Source organism: Protomyctophum bolini (genome assembly GCF_963924005.1).
Source record: "Protomyctophum bolini genome assembly, chromosome: 19".
Classification (NCBI taxonomy): Eukaryota; Metazoa; Chordata; class Actinopteri; order Myctophiformes; family Myctophidae; genus Protomyctophum; species Protomyctophum bolini.
Window position 1 is genome coordinate 13,332,376 of NC_137880.1, and position 19,458 is coordinate 13,351,833.

The 19,458-nt window shown below is 44.6% G+C and overlaps 1 protein-coding gene across 2 annotated transcripts in view; it reads left to right on the top strand.

The window, feature by feature from the left end:
• LOC308334137 (MAM domain-containing glycosylphosphatidylinositol anchor protein 2) overlaps positions 1-19,458 on the top strand; it is a 298,760-nt gene that overhangs the window by 273,664 nt on the left and 5,638 nt on the right. Inside the window, exons 14-17 of one of the 2 annotated variants that reach the window (XM_080790725.1) lie at positions 4,700-4,855; positions 8,885-9,046; positions 18,810-18,940; positions 19,173-19,273. In XM_080790725.1, coding sequence (XP_080646851.1) covers positions 4,700-4,855; positions 8,885-9,046; positions 18,810-18,940; positions 19,173-19,273 — 550 coding nt within the window. The remainder of the gene's footprint in view (positions 1-4,699; positions 4,856-8,884; positions 9,047-18,809; positions 18,941-19,172; positions 19,274-19,458) is intronic. The other variant, XM_080790724.1, reaches the window with a different exon arrangement.

Below are 19,458 nucleotides of genomic sequence, written 5' to 3' on the forward strand. Positions count from 1 at the left end.
TGGGGCGAGGTCGCGCTGAAACAACAGCTTCTTAATACAGCACAGTTGAGAAGCAGGAGTTAAACTATCAATCGGGTGACAGACAGTGAGGTCAGATGTAGAGTTGCTGGCCGGCTCCATACATGCAGATCTAGTATGTCAAAGCATGTAGGCTATCCAGGGTTTGATGAGGTCAGTGTCGTAATCTTCATATGTAGAGATCCAGGTGATTATAGTCAGCTTGGAGATCCATGTGTTTTCATCTAACACTGCCCTATACACAATTTCACGCTATATTTGGCCATGAATCCTAGCCATACCTACATTTTTGGTCAAAGTTGATCCCATGCCAAAGCGACAGCAGAGAATTAAGGCCCGGCCCTACCTGGGCCCTCATCAAACCCTGTACACTCAAGACACTGCCCCCGCTGCCACCCATATATGGAGCTGACCTGTTCTGACATTATGTTGATCTGACCACATCAAACCCTGTACACTCAAGACACTGCCCCTGCTGCCACCCTTATATCGAACTGACCTGTTCTGACATTCCATATGTTGATCTGACCTCATCAAACCCTGTACACTCAAGACACACGGCCAGTGTACACGGCCAGTACAGAATTTATTTCATCTGTTGATCTGACCCCCCAGGCCAAAGCGCTAGCGCTTCGACCAGCAGTCTGCCGTCACCCATGCGTGCATGCATCCGCCCTCAGGGCGTCTTACTGGTATATACTGTATATTTGTTATACGAGAAAGTATATCATTTCTCAGAAATGTCCTCCAATCTGCAGGCGTTGTGCAGTGGTTGTGTTTTGCTGTGGGATGTGCAGCTCTTTTCCGCAATTATAAGTATGCGTGAGTGAGTGAGCGCCGGTGCCGCATGACGAGCTCATGTGTGTTAATGTTTGTTCCCTTGACTGACGTTCTGAGATTAGCTCCATGGTGACACCGACGTGCCGGTGTGTCTTGTCGTGCGAAACGCAGAGCACTAGCGTTTTTCCCGCCTCGAGAGTGCATGCAGGCGTCTTCTGCTGTTTTTTAGGCAAGCACAGTTTTGCACCATCGATTATGTTCTCTTTTTTTGCACAGAACAACATATAACAACAACACAACCCGATATAATAACAAACAATCGTAATCACTAACATCATTAAAGCAAAACCCCCGAAGGAAGAAAGCAACACTGTCTCGCCTGCACGCTTCTCCTCTCCACCATCCTGTTTGCAGCTTATCCTGCAAATCCCTCTATCTCTCTGGTGGGCGAAAACATTTAGCATAGCTCAACGTTGTGTCCGCGAGGACAACCAGACGTCCAGAGGGATCCATACAGGCCTGTAACTCTGAGAGTGTACACATGGAACCAAATGGACCGATATGTGCCTGTAACTCTGAGAGTGTACACATGGAACCAAATGGACCGATATGTGCCTGTAACTCTGAGAGTGTACACATGGAACCAAATGGACCGATATGTGCCTGTAACTCTGAGAGTGTACACATGGAACCAAATGGACCGATATGTGCCAGTAACTCTGAGAGTGTACACATGGAACCAAATGGACCGATATGTGCCTGTAACTCTGAGAGTGTACACATGGAACCAAATGGACCGATATGTGCCTGTAACTCTGAGAGTGTATGCATGGAACCAATGTAACTCTGAGAGTTATTTGTTTAGGAAACAGAGCTAGTGTGGGGGGCTCCTTAGGACTTGGTCATGCAGTCGTAATATTTTATTTTGCTTTAATCCATGTGTCCGTCTCTGTCTGTCTGTCTGTCTGTCTGTCGATGTTTCTCTCTCTCACCCTGCTTCTTTATCTATTATCTGTCCAACTTTCCTTCGCTGTCTCTCACCTCTGTCTCGATCTCTATATTACTCTCTCAATCTGTCAGTCTCTCTCTTTCTCTGTGCGTCCCTGTCTCTCTTGCTCTCCTCCTCTCTAGCTGTCATGTACTGTAGCATCTCCGCACGCCTCTCTCTCTCTCTCTCTCTCTCCATCTCTCTCTCTCTCCCTCTGCCCGCCCACCCACCTCTGTTGCGTCCTCTCTCCATCTCTTCCTGGTTCTCTCCATTATACCTGCGTGCAAGGAGCAGTGGATTCAAGGTCACCACCACTCTCCTCCAAAGCGCTCGCAGCTACCTTTTAATAAATCAATGAATATTTATCACGCCGCACTGTTGCCTGCCGCACGTCCTGAATCCAAATGCTGCTGATTTTTATTTGTTTATTTTGTTTATTTTTGTATTAATTGTGTGTGTGTGTGTGTGTGTGTGTGTGTGTGTGTGTGTGTGTGTGTGTGTGTGTGTGTGTGTGTGTGTGTGTGTGTGTGTGTGTGTGTGTGTGTGTGTGTGTGTGTGTGTGTGTGTGTGTGTGTGTGTGTGTGTGTGTGTACGAATGTGTTCATAAAAGGTGTCTACTATCACCTATCAATTTGTTCCAATTAGTTTCCCTTAACTTCGTGACAGCTGCTGAAAGTTGGGGTACCATTAACCACATTTTCAAAATGTCATTATGCTTTAAGTATAGCATGTGATATGTTCAAACTATAGGGGTCATGATTGTAATTACATGCATTCGTTTTGCACAAAAAACACTCTTTGGGCTATATTCGGCCTTATAGCGATTTGCCTGGCCAAATGTGCTGACCTCATAACATTTGTGATGACGGCTATATGCATTTTTAGCCAATGGAGTGTTTTTCGTACAAAACTAATGCTTGCAGTGGATTCAGAATCATGAAAACTCCCTAGTTTGACAAATCATAATGACATTTAGAGAACTTTGCCTTATAGGTTGTTAATGGTACCCCAACTTTCAGCAGCTGTCACAAAGTTTCCCAATGCAGTTGGTTTGGAGCAAATTAATAGGGGATAGCAGACACCTTTTATGAACACATTTGTCATCTGTGTAGAAAGATAGTGGTAAGCATTTTTTTGTGCATATTTTCAACACATTTTGCTAATTTTCCCTTATTAAGATGCAAATCGAATCGTTCTGGCACCGAGCGAGTGCCAGAGGCGTAGCCTCTTTGGTCGAGGCTGTATCTATAGCTGTGTGTGTGTGTGTGTGTGTGTGTGTGTGTGTGTGTGTGTGTGTGTGTAATCAATCCCATGTCCCCCGTCACACATGACCTACACCATCACCTCATGCAAGGCAAATGCATTGTATTGGCCTCAATGTAAACACGGTTGTATTTTATAATACGCACTGGAGCTTCGTGTGTGTTTGTGTGTCAAGGCCATACCCGTGTGTGCGCGTATCTACAGTATGTGAGCGTGTCTGTGTGCTGAGGCCATACTCTGTATACAAAGTGTGTGTGTGTGCGCACACACACTGTCACACACGTGCGCACGTGCACACGTCTGCACGTATGTGTACACACTCTTGTGTGTGTATACGCACTAGAACATCACTTTAGGCCGCTATGTGCCATCCATCATGTTTCAATTGTGAGCTGTCATGGTATAGCGTACCATCACACACACACACACACACACGCACGCACACACTCATGCACACACGCACGCACTCACACACACACACGCGCACACACACACACACACACACACACAGTGTCTGAACCCAAGCATACGTGCGTCTCTTCATCGCCAGAGAGAGAGATGATGTGTTCGCTCGTACAACGGGAGTCACATCTTTTTATAGATAATGTAGCACACAGGAATGTGCAGCGTAATGAGGAATGTGCCCCTGAGAGGTGTCCATAATAGAACATCATACTAATATCCAGGAGAAACCGGTTTCACTGTGGCCACACAGAGGCTCATGACTCACTTAAATAAGTGATATAATTTGGTAAAAACATTTTTTTTTTCTTTTCTTTTTAACCCTAGAACACCAAACCCGCGTGATTTATTTTCACCCGGACAATTATATTTATGCAAATGTCATAATGTTGCTGATGTCTGAGGTGGGTGGTCTTTCAATTCCCAGCAGCATTTTATTTTTTTAGAAATATTTTTAAAATCACAGATTTTGCCCACATATGATAGGGCCCGCCCCCAACATTATTTTAGTTGTTTTGTGAAAAGTCATGAGGAAATATTAAAGAAGAGTACCTCAAGTTGCCATACTGCTGTACTTTGGGTAAAATATACCCAGGTTTAGTGATGGTTTGTTAGTTATGTTTAGTGTTCTGTGGACATTTTACTCTACTCTACTCTACTTTGCTTCCCTGGCACATCGTATTGTTTGAGATGGGAGTCCGCAGCCAAATACATGATGGGGGTCATTGACATGAAAAGGTTCAAGAAGCACTGCTTTGTGTATGAATGTAAACATAGTATTGTTGTGTGTTATTGGTGCATCCTCAGGGGAGTTCCAGTGTATGAATGTAAACAATAACATAGTATTGTTGTGTGTTATTGGTGCATCCTCAGGGGAGTTCCAGTGTATGAATGTAAACAATAACATAGTATTGTTGTGTGTTATTGGTGCATCCTCAGGGGAGTTCCAGTGTATGAATGTAAACATAGTATTATTGTGTGTTATTGGTTCATCCTCAGGGGAGTTCCAGTGTATGAATGTAAACAATAACATAGTATTGTTGTGTGTTGGTGCATCCTCAGGGGAGTTCCAGTGTATGAATGCAAACAATAACATAGTATTATTGTGTGTTGGTGCATCCTCAGGGGAGTTCCAGTGTATGAATGTAAACAATAACATAGTATTATTGTGTGTTGGTGCATCCTCAGGGGAGTTCCAGTGCAGCTTTGAGGAGGAGCCCATCTGCATGTTCACCCAGGACAAGAACGACGAGTTTGATTGGACGAGACACAGCGCCGCCACCCGCGACACCAAGTACACGCCCAACACGGGACCCAGCGGAGACCGCAGCGGATCCAAGCAAGGTGAGGAGCAGCTGTTTGGTTGGTTGGTTGATTGAATCAGGCAGGTAGTCAGACAGACAGACAGACAGACAAATACTGTGCAGTATTTTAAATAGATAGCATTAGAATTGTCCAAGTACAGATTGTCTCTGTAGGGTGGAAACCTCATTATGTCCGACAAGATCGACAAGCTCAAAACGCAGTGCGAAGCGACTCATCTGCTTCTGTTGGCCAAAGCATTTCCGGGTGTCCCCAGCCAAAAACGTTGAGAACCCCTATACAATCAAGGTTGGCGTTCATTATCAAAAATATGGAGATTAGAGGTTTATGCCCGACAACAAGGCGTTCTTCAGACTTCTTCCAGGTACACAACACATGACATCAACTGTACTGTACTGTACTGTACGGTCTGACACGATACCTATAATCTCACAAAGAGCAGCCCTGCAGCCTCTATATTTCCATGGCGATATGGCCGCTGACTCTCCTCCACTGGCGTTACCATGGGTACCTGAGTCAGAGATGTGTGCTGTTCAGTGCAGCTCATTACAGCATGGCTGTATACGCACCACTGGTACTCAATATTTAACCATCTCAACCCTCTCGTCTTAGAGCAGGGGGTTTTAAAAATAAATCCTATAGACCCCCCCCCCAGGATATAATCCTAATCATAAATCCTTTATTTTAGGTCACAATTTGCAGGTTTATTCTTCTCTGGAAGTTATAACGTCATAGGTTAGCGTAATCACTGAAAACAACAGATGACATAGACAGACATGGTAGTCAATTTGCTCATTATAATCTTGTGTGTTTTGCCAGATATTTGGGGGCCACGTATGTAATTCCCCTCACGACCCCTCGTAGTCCCGCCGGTTGTATTTCTACGTTGTGGCATTGATACTTCAGTACATCTTACACCAGTGGAAGGTGTCGTCTCTCCATCCATCCATCCATCCATCTTCAACCGCTTACCCGTAGTCAGGTCGTGGGGGCAACAGCTCCACCAGAGTGTTCCAGTCTTCCTCCTGGGGGATCCCGAGACGTTCCAAGGCCAGTGAGTCGATGTGTTTCCTCCAACTGCGCCTTGGTCTGCCCCGGGGTCTCATCCCAGTGGGACGTGCCTCAAGGACCTCCCTATGGAGTTTTTTATGGCCAAAAATGTTACTTTTTAGGATTTAAATTCAAACGTAGCTAAAGTAGCAGAGCTACAGTACAAGCTCAAAACATGTCGCCGCGCTTCGAGCTTGTGGAACTGCTGTAGTATATGATCAAGTAGAGAGTTAATTTACAAAACATGAATAAAAATAATAGAATGTGGAGATAAGAGGCTTCTGCCTGGCAGAGTGGTGTGTGAGGGGCGTGGGAGGTGACAAGCAGTGGTTGTGTCTGTCTGGTTCAGCTGATTCAGTTAAATAATACATTGGCTCTAATCACTCTAATGGTCTAACCACCCAAAAAAGAGAAAAAGAAATACAGGATTTCATTAGCGACCCGACTTTTCCTTCAAGCGTTCTAATGATCTGATATCCAATTCAGACCAAGGAGGACTATAGTCCAATTGATTATTCCGACTGGAGGGGAGGGAAGGGGAAGGGGAAGGGAAGAGCTAGTGCACAGGGCTGCAGGGGGTTTTGACTTTGACTTCAGGCACAATGGGGGGCGTTCGTCTTGCCTCTGTCACCGAAGCTGTCAAACGCAAACATTGGGATGGCGAGTGCGACCATATATGATTATGGCCATGCATGCACTTGGACATTTCTCCTTTCAATACAATACAATATAGTCTTTCTGTTTTGGTCTCACCACTTAACGCTGGTCTTTAAAGGGAATGGCAGCCGATACTTAATATTACGGAAACTGAATGGAGCGAATGGAAGGCACGAATCAGTTGTCTTCTTCCTACGTGTTACTGAGTGCGGGGAATTTTACATTATTGTAATCCATTATAAATGCATTAGTATAATTCATAATTTCCTGCACAATGAATTGATGAAACTGAACAGCACAAATGCAGCTGTTTTCCCATGCTTAGAACAGAAACACATGGAGTCGTGTGTGTCTGCTGTGCGTAGTGGAGCTGCCTCTGCCTCGCCCTCCCTGTTGCATGCATGCGTTCACTGCAGGGACTTTCTTTCTTCATCTCGTTTAAATAAAGAAATTTGAAATTACAGAAACATGTTTCGCTCTGCATAATCTATTATAACTTTCGTTAACTTGACATATTTTTTTTATATTTTTGAGGGGCGCTAGCCCTTCCTATATACAGATTTGTTTTAAAAACACCATTGACAATGAAGGGAAAATGTCATCTTCTAACACAAACATTAAATCCCATTAACAATGAAGAGAATTTAATGTTTGGTGTTGGCACCTAATCACCTAATCAACATGAGTTGACAAAAGAGAGAGGTCAATGTATGACCTGTATGACCTGGCGGAAAGTTTGATATAGGGACCTGAACCCCTAATTGCTCCCGATGTGCAGGTTGGTGCCTTGCATGGTTTCCTCCTCCATTACTGTATACAAGTATAAGTTCTTTGGTTAATAGCGCTATGTAAATGCACCATTTACCATTTCTTGTAAAGCAATTGTGAGATGAGACATTCTGAATCCACGGCAGATTGGTGGAGAGCAATCAAACGTAATCAGGGCCGTTGTGTTCCTGTGATTTTCAGCAACAAATCATCTGCTGTCGGCCAGAAATCATGTATCTCCATATTTCCATAACTTTTCATGGTTTTTGTACTCCCTACTTCGTCCTACAAGAGCGTCACACAAAAGTAGATCGGCTATTTTCACAATTTTTTTTTTTTTTTTTACAATGTTTCAAAAATAATGATAAAAAAGGAACGATTTTGGACGTTGGAGATTTCCACCCGACAGCCCCACAGATTGTCTGGCAGGAAGCTCTGTTTTCAGAGCTTTTTGTTGTGTTTAATGTTCGAGCGTGACTGACTCGCAGATTGCAAATCAGGGAAAAGGCTAGAAAGGGAAAACAGGCCTGTCGGGAGAGTAAAGACAACACAGCAACAACACCCCCCGGTGTTAGTTAAACCAAAGACATTCAATTATTAAAGATACGCCATCCCAAATGGAGCCACTAGAGGCGAAATGCTACGTGCACATTCGACAAGGTCTTCTAAGTTGGCGCTGATCTTGCAAACGTCAAATGTTTACTGGTGCTATAGCTCCTGCGAGAGTGTGTTGCTGGGGCAGAGACAGGTTCATAACTAAGTTGATTTTCTCCTGATTTGAATCTCTGAAAAGAGACATTTTTAGTTTGTGTGGCTTGTGACGATCGGGTCCTCTTTTTTAGTTCAGTGACCGTGGGGCTAAATAATGGTTCAGAAGCTGTGTGACTTCACTCTTCCATTGGAAATAATAGACTCCAACCTGCTTCGCGTCTCCTACTTCACTTATGGGAAGTAAACCGGACATGGCATGTTTTCGTTGTTGTTGTTGTCTAAGGCCTGACTCACACCTTCGCAACAGATTGATGTATGCTTGTTGTATGAGACTTATTGACTGATGCAAGCTCGCAATGCATTTCCAATGGAAGTCACATGGTTTGACACAACATTTTTGTTGTATGAGGGATAGGGGGGCAGTCAAAACACAGCCGAAAGCCGTACAACAAAAATGTTGTGTCAACCATGTGACTTCCATTGGAAATGCATTGGGAGCTTGCATCAGTCAATAAGTCTCATACAACAAGCATGCATCAATGTTGTATGCTAGATCGAAATTTGTGAGTGAAGCCTTAGGCTAAACCCTGAGGTAGTAAAAAATCACACTTGTTTGAAGTGAGCAGTGCCTTTGATCATGATGATGAGGATGATGATGATGTATGATGTATAGAGGCAGTGACCACAGTAACCGTGCTGCTATATACCGACTAATAGACACACATACTGTACACACAAAGGCACATTTGTTTAACACCGCTGAAAAATGGACATTCATCATCTAAAGGATGTTTGCTGTACTGTGTGTGTGTGTGTGTGTGTGTGTGTGCGTGTGCGTGTGCGTGTGCGTGCGTGTCCTTGCAGGGTTTTACATGTACATCGAGACATCCCGGCCGCGGAAGGACGGCGACCAGGCTCGCCTGGTGAGTCCGTTCTTCAACGTGGCTCCCAAGAACCCGTACGGCATCACCAACCCACCCGCCTACTGCCTCGGCTTCTACTTCCACATGTATGGGAAACACATCGGTGAGTTCTTCTTCTTCTTATTATTACAGGGTGGTCCGGGGACCATCAGTCAGGGGTCCTTGAGGGGGGGTCCCACCTGATAAAATTTGTTTAACAGCATCACAAATCCTTTTAACCATTTTAATTTGAAAATAGCCGATCTACACGCTCACTTTGCGATGCGTTGTGAGCTTGTAGATAATAATCTTACAATAAATGCACCGGCTCTCTGTACATGTGTATTGTGTACGTGTGTGTACTGTATGTACTGTATGCCTGTAATCCACGTAAGGTTAGGTTTGGCATAGTTTGAGGTTAAGTTTAGGTAAAAGTTTAGGATTGGTTTTACTGAGGTTACTTTTAGAAACAAGGTTAGGCATAGTTTATTTACTGAGGTCAAGTGTAGGAATAAGGTTACTTTCAGGCATAGTTTTACTGAATTTAAGCTTAGGAAATAGGAATAAAGGTTAGGTTTAGGTTTTACTGAGGTTACGTTCAAGATAATGGATGGTTGCTATAAGAATAAATGTCATCACGACCTACATATCAGAACTCATTTCCGTACCCGACAAAAGCAAACAAGTCTGTTCTCGTTGAAATTACACAGAGAGAGGCTAAAATCGACTGCATTGTGTTATCGTGACATATCTACCCGCGACGTCTCTAATAAAGAATCCGTCAAAGCGTTCAAAGGAAGGTGTCAGTCTGAGTGACGGCACGCACGACACTGAAATGTTAAAACGGGGAGTCATTTAGAGATAAGGACTGTCATAGAATCACGTTCGTTCGTCCGTGACCTGTATATTTCGCTGCACATTTTCTCAGCGAGTTACTCTTGGAAGAAGAAGCTGTCAATGACAGAGTCCTCTGGTCATCTGGGAGGAAAGAGGAAGAAGACTTGATCTTATTCTTTAAAGCAAAGGGAAAAATCTGATTCCCTGTAGCCTAGAGTACACCAGCACGCTGACAGATATTTTGGAACTAAGCTCATCTTCTTTCCGCTCTCGGGCTTCTTGTCTGGGAAAAAGAGAAATGTCTTTCTCAGAACAAGTTTGACCAAAAAACTTTTGAAGACAAGTCCCCATGTATGTGCCTGTGAAAAAAAGAGTCTCAGCAGAATGTCGTTATAGCCTTGACACTCAGCCGGAATTTTCATTTCGTTTCACTTCATCATTCAGACTGAAAGCCCTTCCCACGGCAGCAGTTTCTAGGATGGACGTTGCCAAAGCGGCAGTCTACGGCGATTGGATCACACCAACCAATGAAAATAGTAGCAAAGCAGATGATATCGTTGTCAATGTGGCTAACCCGGTTGCTAACCCTACAAACACAGTCAACGAGCGCTACTGGCATGTAAACAAACACGGTCAAATATGTCGGATGATGATATATACGGTCACTTCCCCAAGAATCCCCATGTCTTTGCCCCCCTCTGCAGTTGCGTACAGTAAGTTCAGTGGTTGCAAGTTGCCTGCTTCCACGCATGTGATGTGTTTTTGCCACGTAGGAGTCTCAAACAAGGTTGTTTACAATAAATATGCTATTTAACTTTGTGAAATTACAGATGTAATATGTACACCTGATATATATTTTTTGGGCTGTGTAACATCTTGACCACTTCAAATAGCCTACTCTTTCATCGCAAAATAACTAATAACTGAAAATAGCCAATCTACAAGCTCACAACACGTTGGCCGTGTTGTGTTTTTTATAAGTTTGTGTCCCTGAGAGACATACAATTTCTCTTTCAGGTTCTTGGGGATGAAGAAGTTTGAGGACGTAACTCCTATAGGCCTATACTGAGGAAACTAAATGTGTCGAAACCTGTATCTGCTGAGCAGAAATGGACATTGTAAAAGATATCTTAAAATATGTTATTAGATAATGGACTCTTTTACATTTTTAATGGCCGAATTACAGACTGTCCCTGGAGCATTGGAAGACATGAGAGACCCAGGACACTTAGCCACTGGCATTAATGTTTGGACTAGATGTGTGTGTGACTATACTTATGAGGGCAACAATAATGTCCCCTTGGTGTAGGCTAGTACAACTTGCGAAATAGACATTGTGAGGAAATGGCTGTTTTTAAGATTAAATTAGTATGACTTGTGGAGTTGTGCGTGTGTGCGCGCGCCCGCCCGTGCGTGCCTGTCCGTGCGAACCAGGGGAGCCAGATTGGATCTCTAGTACAGAAGCAGCAGGCCCATACAGCCGTGGCTATCTCTCAGTGTCAGCCTCTTCTCCTATCATTAACTACGGTAGAGGACTAGAGAGAGAGATTGACAGAGAGAAGATGGATGCTGGTAAACCTGTTGTAGTGTTTTTAATGTAGTGGTTAGAATACAGTGCTTTGAAAAATGCTGCCTCGTTGTTGTGCTCTGCCAAAGCATGATGGATACCGATTTGTGTGCATACCGTGCGTGCATACATGCTTGTATTCGTGTTGTACATGCACATCACGCATACCGCCCAGGTGTCGGTTAAATTCAATGTGACCTATAGCTATAGGTTTGGACAGACAGCGTTTGTTGAGCGTAGAGAGAGAACATAGAGTTAGAGGAGCGTTAAGTTACATTTCTTCTCACTCCTTTTTGAATATGCAATTATTTTTAAATTATGAATCGTTTAATTTCATTTTTATTTTTGCCTTTTATTCAAAATAAACATTTCAAATCAGCGGTTGGTACTGTACAGCAGTACTGCTACCATGATGCACCGTGCGGTCAGTGCAGTGTTGATTATGACAGACATTTTGATTTAGTTTTGTGGTCATTTGAATGTTTTACTTTTTTTTTTCCATTTCAACCTTTATTTAATTCTCGGAGAACACACTGAGGGCTGGCCTGGGACCCTCTTTTTCAAAACGCAACAATAATGTACAATGTAAAAATGGTGGGGGGGAGACAAAGGAAATTTATAATAATACAAAAAAGAAAATGACATATTTTATCTTGTATGTTAATAGCAGACTCCTCACTCAAACGTACACTTGCAGTTTGGGCAACTCGAAAGCTAAATCCGCATGCCCCAACATTTTATTTACATGCCGTGGTTGGGCATATTCGCCGACACCGATTTGACCCGATATGACTACCAAAAGGGCAGATATCGATACCTTTTACGATACCGATACAGTATCGGAACATCTCTAAAAATAAGTTAATAAAGGAACATTTCATAACATAATGAGTCAACATCAATTAAAACCGGTACATTGAGATTTACCAAAGTTGTCCAATTGAAAGTGACCTAGAGAAGGACTTGAGTGAAGTCTGTAAGGTGTTGCAAGTGTGCACTAAGTGTCCACTAAGTCCAGACTTCGTGGAGGCATGTGTGGTTTCAAGCATCGAATAATCTTGATGATATGATAAGATATGATAAGAAATTGTTTTCCATTGTAAAAGAGAGTTTAAATAAGAAGGTGAAATCCCAATTAGAGCTTTATAGATGAATAAAAAGCAATGCTGGTCTCTCTTAGTCGCAATGGAGGGCCTTTAAGTCTATAGAAACACGTTTTATAAATGTTATCTTTGGCGGGCCGGAAATAGTAGACACCTTGTGAGCTTGTTGATCTAATATTACTTTTAATTCTACTGGATCTCTTCGTCACTATAGTCCCTCACTAACAGTTTGACGAAATTGTCAATATATTTAGTGTTTGTTTTATTTTTGTCAGTGAAAATTGGTAGTCAACGGAAAAGAGGTTTTTGTCGACAAAATCAACACTGGGTTTGGTGACTTGCAGAGCTGCTATTTTCCGCGTAGGGATCTGGTGGGGTGAGTGATCCAAGTACAGTTGCAAGCAACGCAGGTCTGGTTCGCCAGAGCCCAGATGGTTGAAGTGGTTAGGGATTCAAGGGGCTGCTGCATCCCTATCATATAGCTGAACCCAGATGGAGCCTTGGGGTGGAGGGTGGGCCATTTGGGATGGGATATGATGGGTGGAGGTGGGTGGGCGATGGGATGGGTGGAGGGGAAGGGTGAACGTGGAAGGAGAAGAATGAGCAGAAGGTGTAGGTGAGGGATGTGAGGATAGGAAAGCTGTGGATTTGTGGTGGGGGGGCCTCTGCCCCGGGGCCGAGGGGGAAGACGAGCGGCTCCTCCAGCCTCCCTGCCGAGGTCGAGGAGGCCATGACATTTCCAATTTGCACAGATTGATCGCCAGCCGCCCTCCCTCTCTCCCTTCCTCCTTCACCCTCCCGGTCTGTGGTGGAGCCCAGGCCCGGAGATGTTGGCATGTTATGATGAATGGGCTAAATGTCAAGGGCTTGAAGCCCAGCTCACATTCAGCAGAGGCCCGATGCCTCATTTAGCATCGGCACCTCTCCTGGTCTGCGAGGAATTCACTCCTCTTCTTGTCAGTTAAAGGAATGTTGGATTTGTGTTGAGATTTCGGGAGCGTTTGATATCAAAGGAAGACGCCTCGAGAGGCCCGCGGTTTGCAGTGGGTTTTAGAGCGGCTGAGAGGCGTAGCGAGGCTCAGCGCGGAGAGGAGTGGCTCTTTGCTGCTCTGAGATCATGGCAAACCCCGGCCTTGCAGGGCTTTCTAAAACGCTTATATTTCCAAATATGGCACTGTGAAGTTCATAGACATGAACCAATTAAAACAGTTTTCAATATTTCCAAATATGGCACTGTGAAGTTCATAGACATGAACCAATTAAAACAGTTTTCAACAGTTCAAAAGTTCAATACACAAATAATTTCTACAAGAAAGTTGTCCAATGTGAGGCTGCGACTGCCTGCACAAACACAGAAGTTGCCAAATGGTATTGGTTTATGGATTTGTTCATGTAAAAGATCTTGCACCTACAAAGGTTGAAAAATATTGCATAATGACATCCATGGAATATCGGAATACATACATGAACGTAATGGTGAATATTGTAAACGAGGTTGGCGGAGTGATACTGATACACAAATGTTTTTGGTTCCCGGTTTGATTGAGCTAGTGTTGAAGTGTCCTTGAGCAAGACACTGTGTGTGTGTGTGTGTGTGTGTGTGTGTGTGTGTGTGTGTGTGTGTGTGTGTGTGTGTGTGTGTGTGTGTGTGTGTGTGTGTGTGTGTGTGTGTGTGTGTGTGTGTGTGTGTGTGTGTGTGTGTGTGTGTGTGTGTGTGTGTGTGTGTGTGTGTGTGTGTGTGTGTGTGTGTGTGCTCGCGCACATGTGCGAGCGAGCGAATGCAATGCACATTGTAAAGCACTATATATAAATGCACCACTTTATTGAGCATTTTACAACGGCACTCAGCCAATCGTATCTGTTTTAGAACCAGTGATTAGTGAATGTTACACTTAAGCGGTCCATTAAAGCTCCTCATTAATTTAAGTCTTCCTGATTAAGTTTATTACTCTTGACCTCCCTCGTGGATTATTTATTGTTATTTTTGTTCTTAATCAAGATGTAAAGTGTAGGCCTACTGGTGTGGAATAGCGGGGCAAGCATGAATGCATTTCATGCATTTAGTCTAAAGCAGTGGGTCTCAAAGTACAGGCAACAGGGACACTCAGGGTCTCATCGAGGGGTTCCAAATGGACCTTTACAGGTCTGCAACTCTGAGACACAGAGAGCATTGCTCAGAAATACTCTCAAATACAGGATAAATGTTCTGAATACTGTTGGTTTGTATACTCAATGTATATAAAGAGCGATTAGCCAGATGAGATCGTTTCGCGTCGATTCGTATATTTTTTACTATACCCTGCAGAAAGGAGGGATATCGGGGAACAGGTATAGGCCGAAGGTTCAAGGTCATTGGCCAGCTCAGCAGGGTGTCCATCCCTGAGGTCAACGGAGGAATGAGGAAGGAACGACGCCCGTCTGCTGGTGCCAGGCGATTGGCGAGTGTAGGAGGCGACCATGCCGAGCATCGTTTTTGATGCATCCTCGGCTCAGCAAGGTGCCTCATTACTGGCTCAGTACACTGGCCTGACCAATGGATCTCTATGAGAGAGTGCGCTCGCGAGAGGGAAGGAAAGCGCCTCATTCCACACACACACACACACACACACACACATCTGTGTGGCACACTCACGACAGCACAATCTCCAGCGAAGGATGAGCACTCGAACGGAACATGACCCACGGTTTCATCTCCCTGTGAGTGTTTAGCATGTGGGATGGAAAACTTGCTGAGCTGGCTGCCTCCCTTTGAACAAAATTGCGTTTTTGGATCGGTGGTGTCAGTGTCACCGCAACCTCAGCAAAGTCATAACGCTATATATGCTCAGAAAAGCGCCTTTCTCTTTTCACACGACATGTGGCGGTGACATTTTTTGGAAAAAATAAAATGAATAGAAATACGGTTGATAGAGAAAATGTTGGAATATAGCAATGTGGGGTACCTTTGATTGTACAATACCTCAGGGGAGGACTTCAAGAGGACAAGTCCACTGCCAGGGCTCCTAACAGACTGGCTCTGTGTGTGCCTCGGTGCTGCGGGACTTAATCCTGTAAACAAATGTGACACGGGCTCCAAAGGCAAACTTTGAAGTGTGCTCGGCTAATTAAGTGTGACCTTGTCGCAGGTAGGCTTGGTGACAGAAGAGTCCCTTTGAGCCTGTGCCACCGCTCTCATCAGAGCGGAGGGGGGGGAGGAGGGGGCCCTTATCAAGCTGATGGAGGGCGCTCAGCGGAGGGGCAACCTGGCTGTGACTGCACCGCACCGGTCCCAGAGGGGGGCCGCCAGAAAACTCCGCAGCTGCGAATCGTTAGACTTTAGAGCCGCTCACAGCTGTAAATATAAACATGTTTCGACCTATAACGCTCTTCGTCAGGGTTGATGAAGACCGTTATAGGTCGAAACATGTTGGTTTAATTAAGTATCTTCTCCCGTTTTAACTCCCGGATCTCCTCCTTTTTTATCTGACTAGAACAGTGCTCGTTGGGGGGTGATCAGGTGTGATCAATTGGCTGACCATTGTGATGTCAGAACAGGCAGCTATCTAGGTGTGATCAGTGCCCGTTGGGGGGTGATCAACCGTCAGAACAGGCCAGGTCCATATATGGAGATCTAGTGGTGATCTGGATTTGGGCCCTGTCCGGAGTCTGGGCAGAGGCTTTTGTGCTGGTTCTGGACAACCAGCGAGCCGGGCACTGCACTCCCTGCGGTGGTGTGGAACGTGTGTGTCAAATTTGAAGTTAGTGGAGCGAGTGGTTCTCTATTCACGTGGAATACAGACGTACACACAGAGACGTGGTGCAGATCCAGGAGCACCTTTCTATTGACTTATATGTCTTCGGTGAGCACCTGGTTGTCTCTTTGTCAGTGGTTCTCAAATGTTGGCCTACAAAGCAACCAAAGGTATGGCACCCCCATATCTTCAAAGCCTGATTCAAACCTACAACCCCTTCCGCTCACTCAGATCAGCTATACCTGTATAGGGAAGCTTGTCAGAACCTTCCCTAAAACATCCGGGGACAACGTTCCACACGTCCACAGGCTCTTCACTGCACATCATGTGCGTGCTGTGGTGTGAGCTTGTAGATCAGCTCATCGCCGTTAGGGAAATGAGATCATTCTAAATACAAATAATGTGAAAAACATAACCTGTATTATAATTTGGCATTGTCAAAAGCACTGCTGTAGTAGACCCAAAGCAGGCGTTTGCCGATGAGATAGAATGCATGGTAAAGTCTTCCTCGTCCTCACAGTAAAACGATGTAATTCAAGTTAAAAAAAAAAAAACGTTGCAAAGTTGCCCTTTGGTTAATAAAGCAATTAGATTAAAACTCTGCAAAGCTGTCCTTTTATTTAATAAAGCAATTAGAAAATAATAGCCCCAACAATGATTATGCCTTTTAAGCACATTGAAAAGTGTGTGAGCATGCAAATTATAGCTGTAGACAATTTAGGCCTGGTTCAGTGAAATAAAAAGGGCTAGAATGAGACACTGAATGTGATGTGGATGGGATTTAGCATATTATTGCTGTCGGGCAGAAACCTCCTATCTCCATATTGCGAAACTTTTTGCGTTTCTTTTTTCTTTTGCAAACTGACACACTACTTGATCAAAAGTGTAGCAGATCTACCAGCTCAAAACTCGGCACTAAGACACACGTTTTGAGCTTGTAGAAAACGCACTCTCACTCGCCTTTCGGGCTTCCGCACTCCAGGAATACGGAAGCTCCGTTCTCAAACCCGAGACGTAAAATAAAATAAAACGAAAGAGGTACTGCGTCTAAATCGGACTTGAGCCACGAGAGAATAAAATAGCAAATGCTATTTTAGTATAGCCAACATGTACTGTAAATGGAAAACGTGATTAAGATTGTGACGCTCCGTTAACTGCTTTGGCTGTGACTGCATGGGGGACACACACCCCTGTCCCCAGTCGGACCCCAGCCAATGCCACAAGGGACACTGTCATCTCCTTCACCACATTCCCTTTAAACCTGAGATAAATGCTGTGAATGCGCGCTTTCTTTCTTTCTTTCTTTTGCCAAAACAAGATCAAAGCCGTTCTGTTTCCCTGTCCTGTTTTCAAACGATTTAACACAACTCTCCTGTGCTACAAGGCAATATGTTCCGGTTGTTAACCTACTTACAGTATGCGTTTCAACCTAACGCTATAGTGTGTCTCATCTTTATAGTAACACAAAATGAATAAAAAGAAATGCTATTTCAGAAATAGTTTTCTCTCTTTCAATTTAATGTAATTTAATTTAATCTGGGCTAATTCCGTATATACGCGTCGTTGGGGGAAGGTTTGTTACTGGTTATTATAGGCTACTGGTGGTATAGGGATTATACTATAGGATGCCAGGTATTCATCGAGAGAAGCCGTGGTTGTCAATGTCCTGCAGACCCCAGGGGGTCCCCACGGCTGCAGACCCAAGGGGGGTCCCCACGGGGTGCAGACCCCAGGGGGTCCCCACGGCTGAATGGAACGTATAGAAATGAATTTCAAATGGCTTTGAAAACAGCCAGACTTGACTGTTGCATTTCTTTTATTTTTCACTGCAAAGATACTTTGGGGGTTTGTGTCAGGGGGGAGTTTCCCCGGTCGGGCATAGCGCGTGGACTTAATTCCGACCAGTTCCTTTCCCCTCCATCAAGCGTCCCGGCTGGCCAGGGGGAGGTAGTTTAGAGACCAGCATTACTGCATGTTTTGCAAACTCCACACAGAAAGGCCCTTTCGCCCACCCCGCCCCGGGTGTGGGCACTGGGCACTGATGACTCCATTATTATGTCTGCATTATAATGCTGAGGACTACCGGTACTTAATCGTTGCTCGCAGAGCCACCTAATTAATAAATGCATGCATTCATTATGACCCACTTTTAACCTTTTGATAGCGCTCCAGATCTGCTTTGAATGCATGCAGAGGAATTCATACATTTGGAACAGAGAGAGAGAGAGAGAGTTAAAGTTAATTAAAGAGAGAGATGAAGTTTTGAATGAAGTTCCAAATCTATACGTATCAGTTTGACCTGTGTTTTCAAGCGCATGTGTGTGTGTGTGTGTGTGTGTGAGAGAGAGAGAGAGAGAGAGAGAATGTAATGCACATTTGAAAGCACTATACACTGTATATAAATGCACCACTTTATTGAGTATTTTACAACGGCGTGTGTAACAGTGTGTGTGCGTGTGTGTGTGTGTGCGCGCGTGCAAACCTCATCTGTATTTCGTCTCTTTTGATGCTTTTTTGTGACGCTGTAGTATGATCAAGTAGGGCGTTAATTTACGGAAAAACTATGGAGATAAGAGGTCTCTGCCCGCTTTGCAGCAGTGTAACATAACATCATCCCTCTCTCTCTCTCTCTCTCTCTCTCTGCTACAGGGACGCTCAACGCCTTGCTGAAGCAGAAGGGCCAAACAACCTCCGAGGGTCCTGTGTGGTCGCTGACTGGTAACCAAGGTGACCGCTGGAGGCAGGCCAAAGTCAGCATCCACCCCACAGCATCCTTCCAGGTGAGACGGAAGTACCGCGAATAGACTCACCTCATCAATCACACACAACACAGGCAGCAGCTGTGTGTGTGTGGGTGTGGGTGTGGGTGTGGGGGGGGGTGTGTGTGTGGGGGGGTGTGCGTGCGTGCACATAAAAACATAGACAAAAGCAATGTCCACAGCTCAGCCTACTCCTGGCAAAACTTGATGTCTCTGTCTGTCTCTCTCTCTCTCTGTCTCTCTCTCTCTCTAGGTGGTACTGGAAGGTATCCGGGGTTCTGGTATTGAAGGGGACATTGCCATCGATGACGTGACCCTTGAGGAAGGGGAATGTCGAGACCTCCAGCCCAGTGAGTAGACCCCCTCCCCCCCTGCCCCTCCCCCCTGAGGAGGGTTGGAGGCCCACTTGTAGACAGCTGCCATAGTACTGTGGGTCATTTGGACCTTATATTGGACCTATATATAGAAAAATATTGAAACATGATATGATTTAAAACACATTTGACTGCCATGGACATGGAATGGCGTGTTTTCAGTGA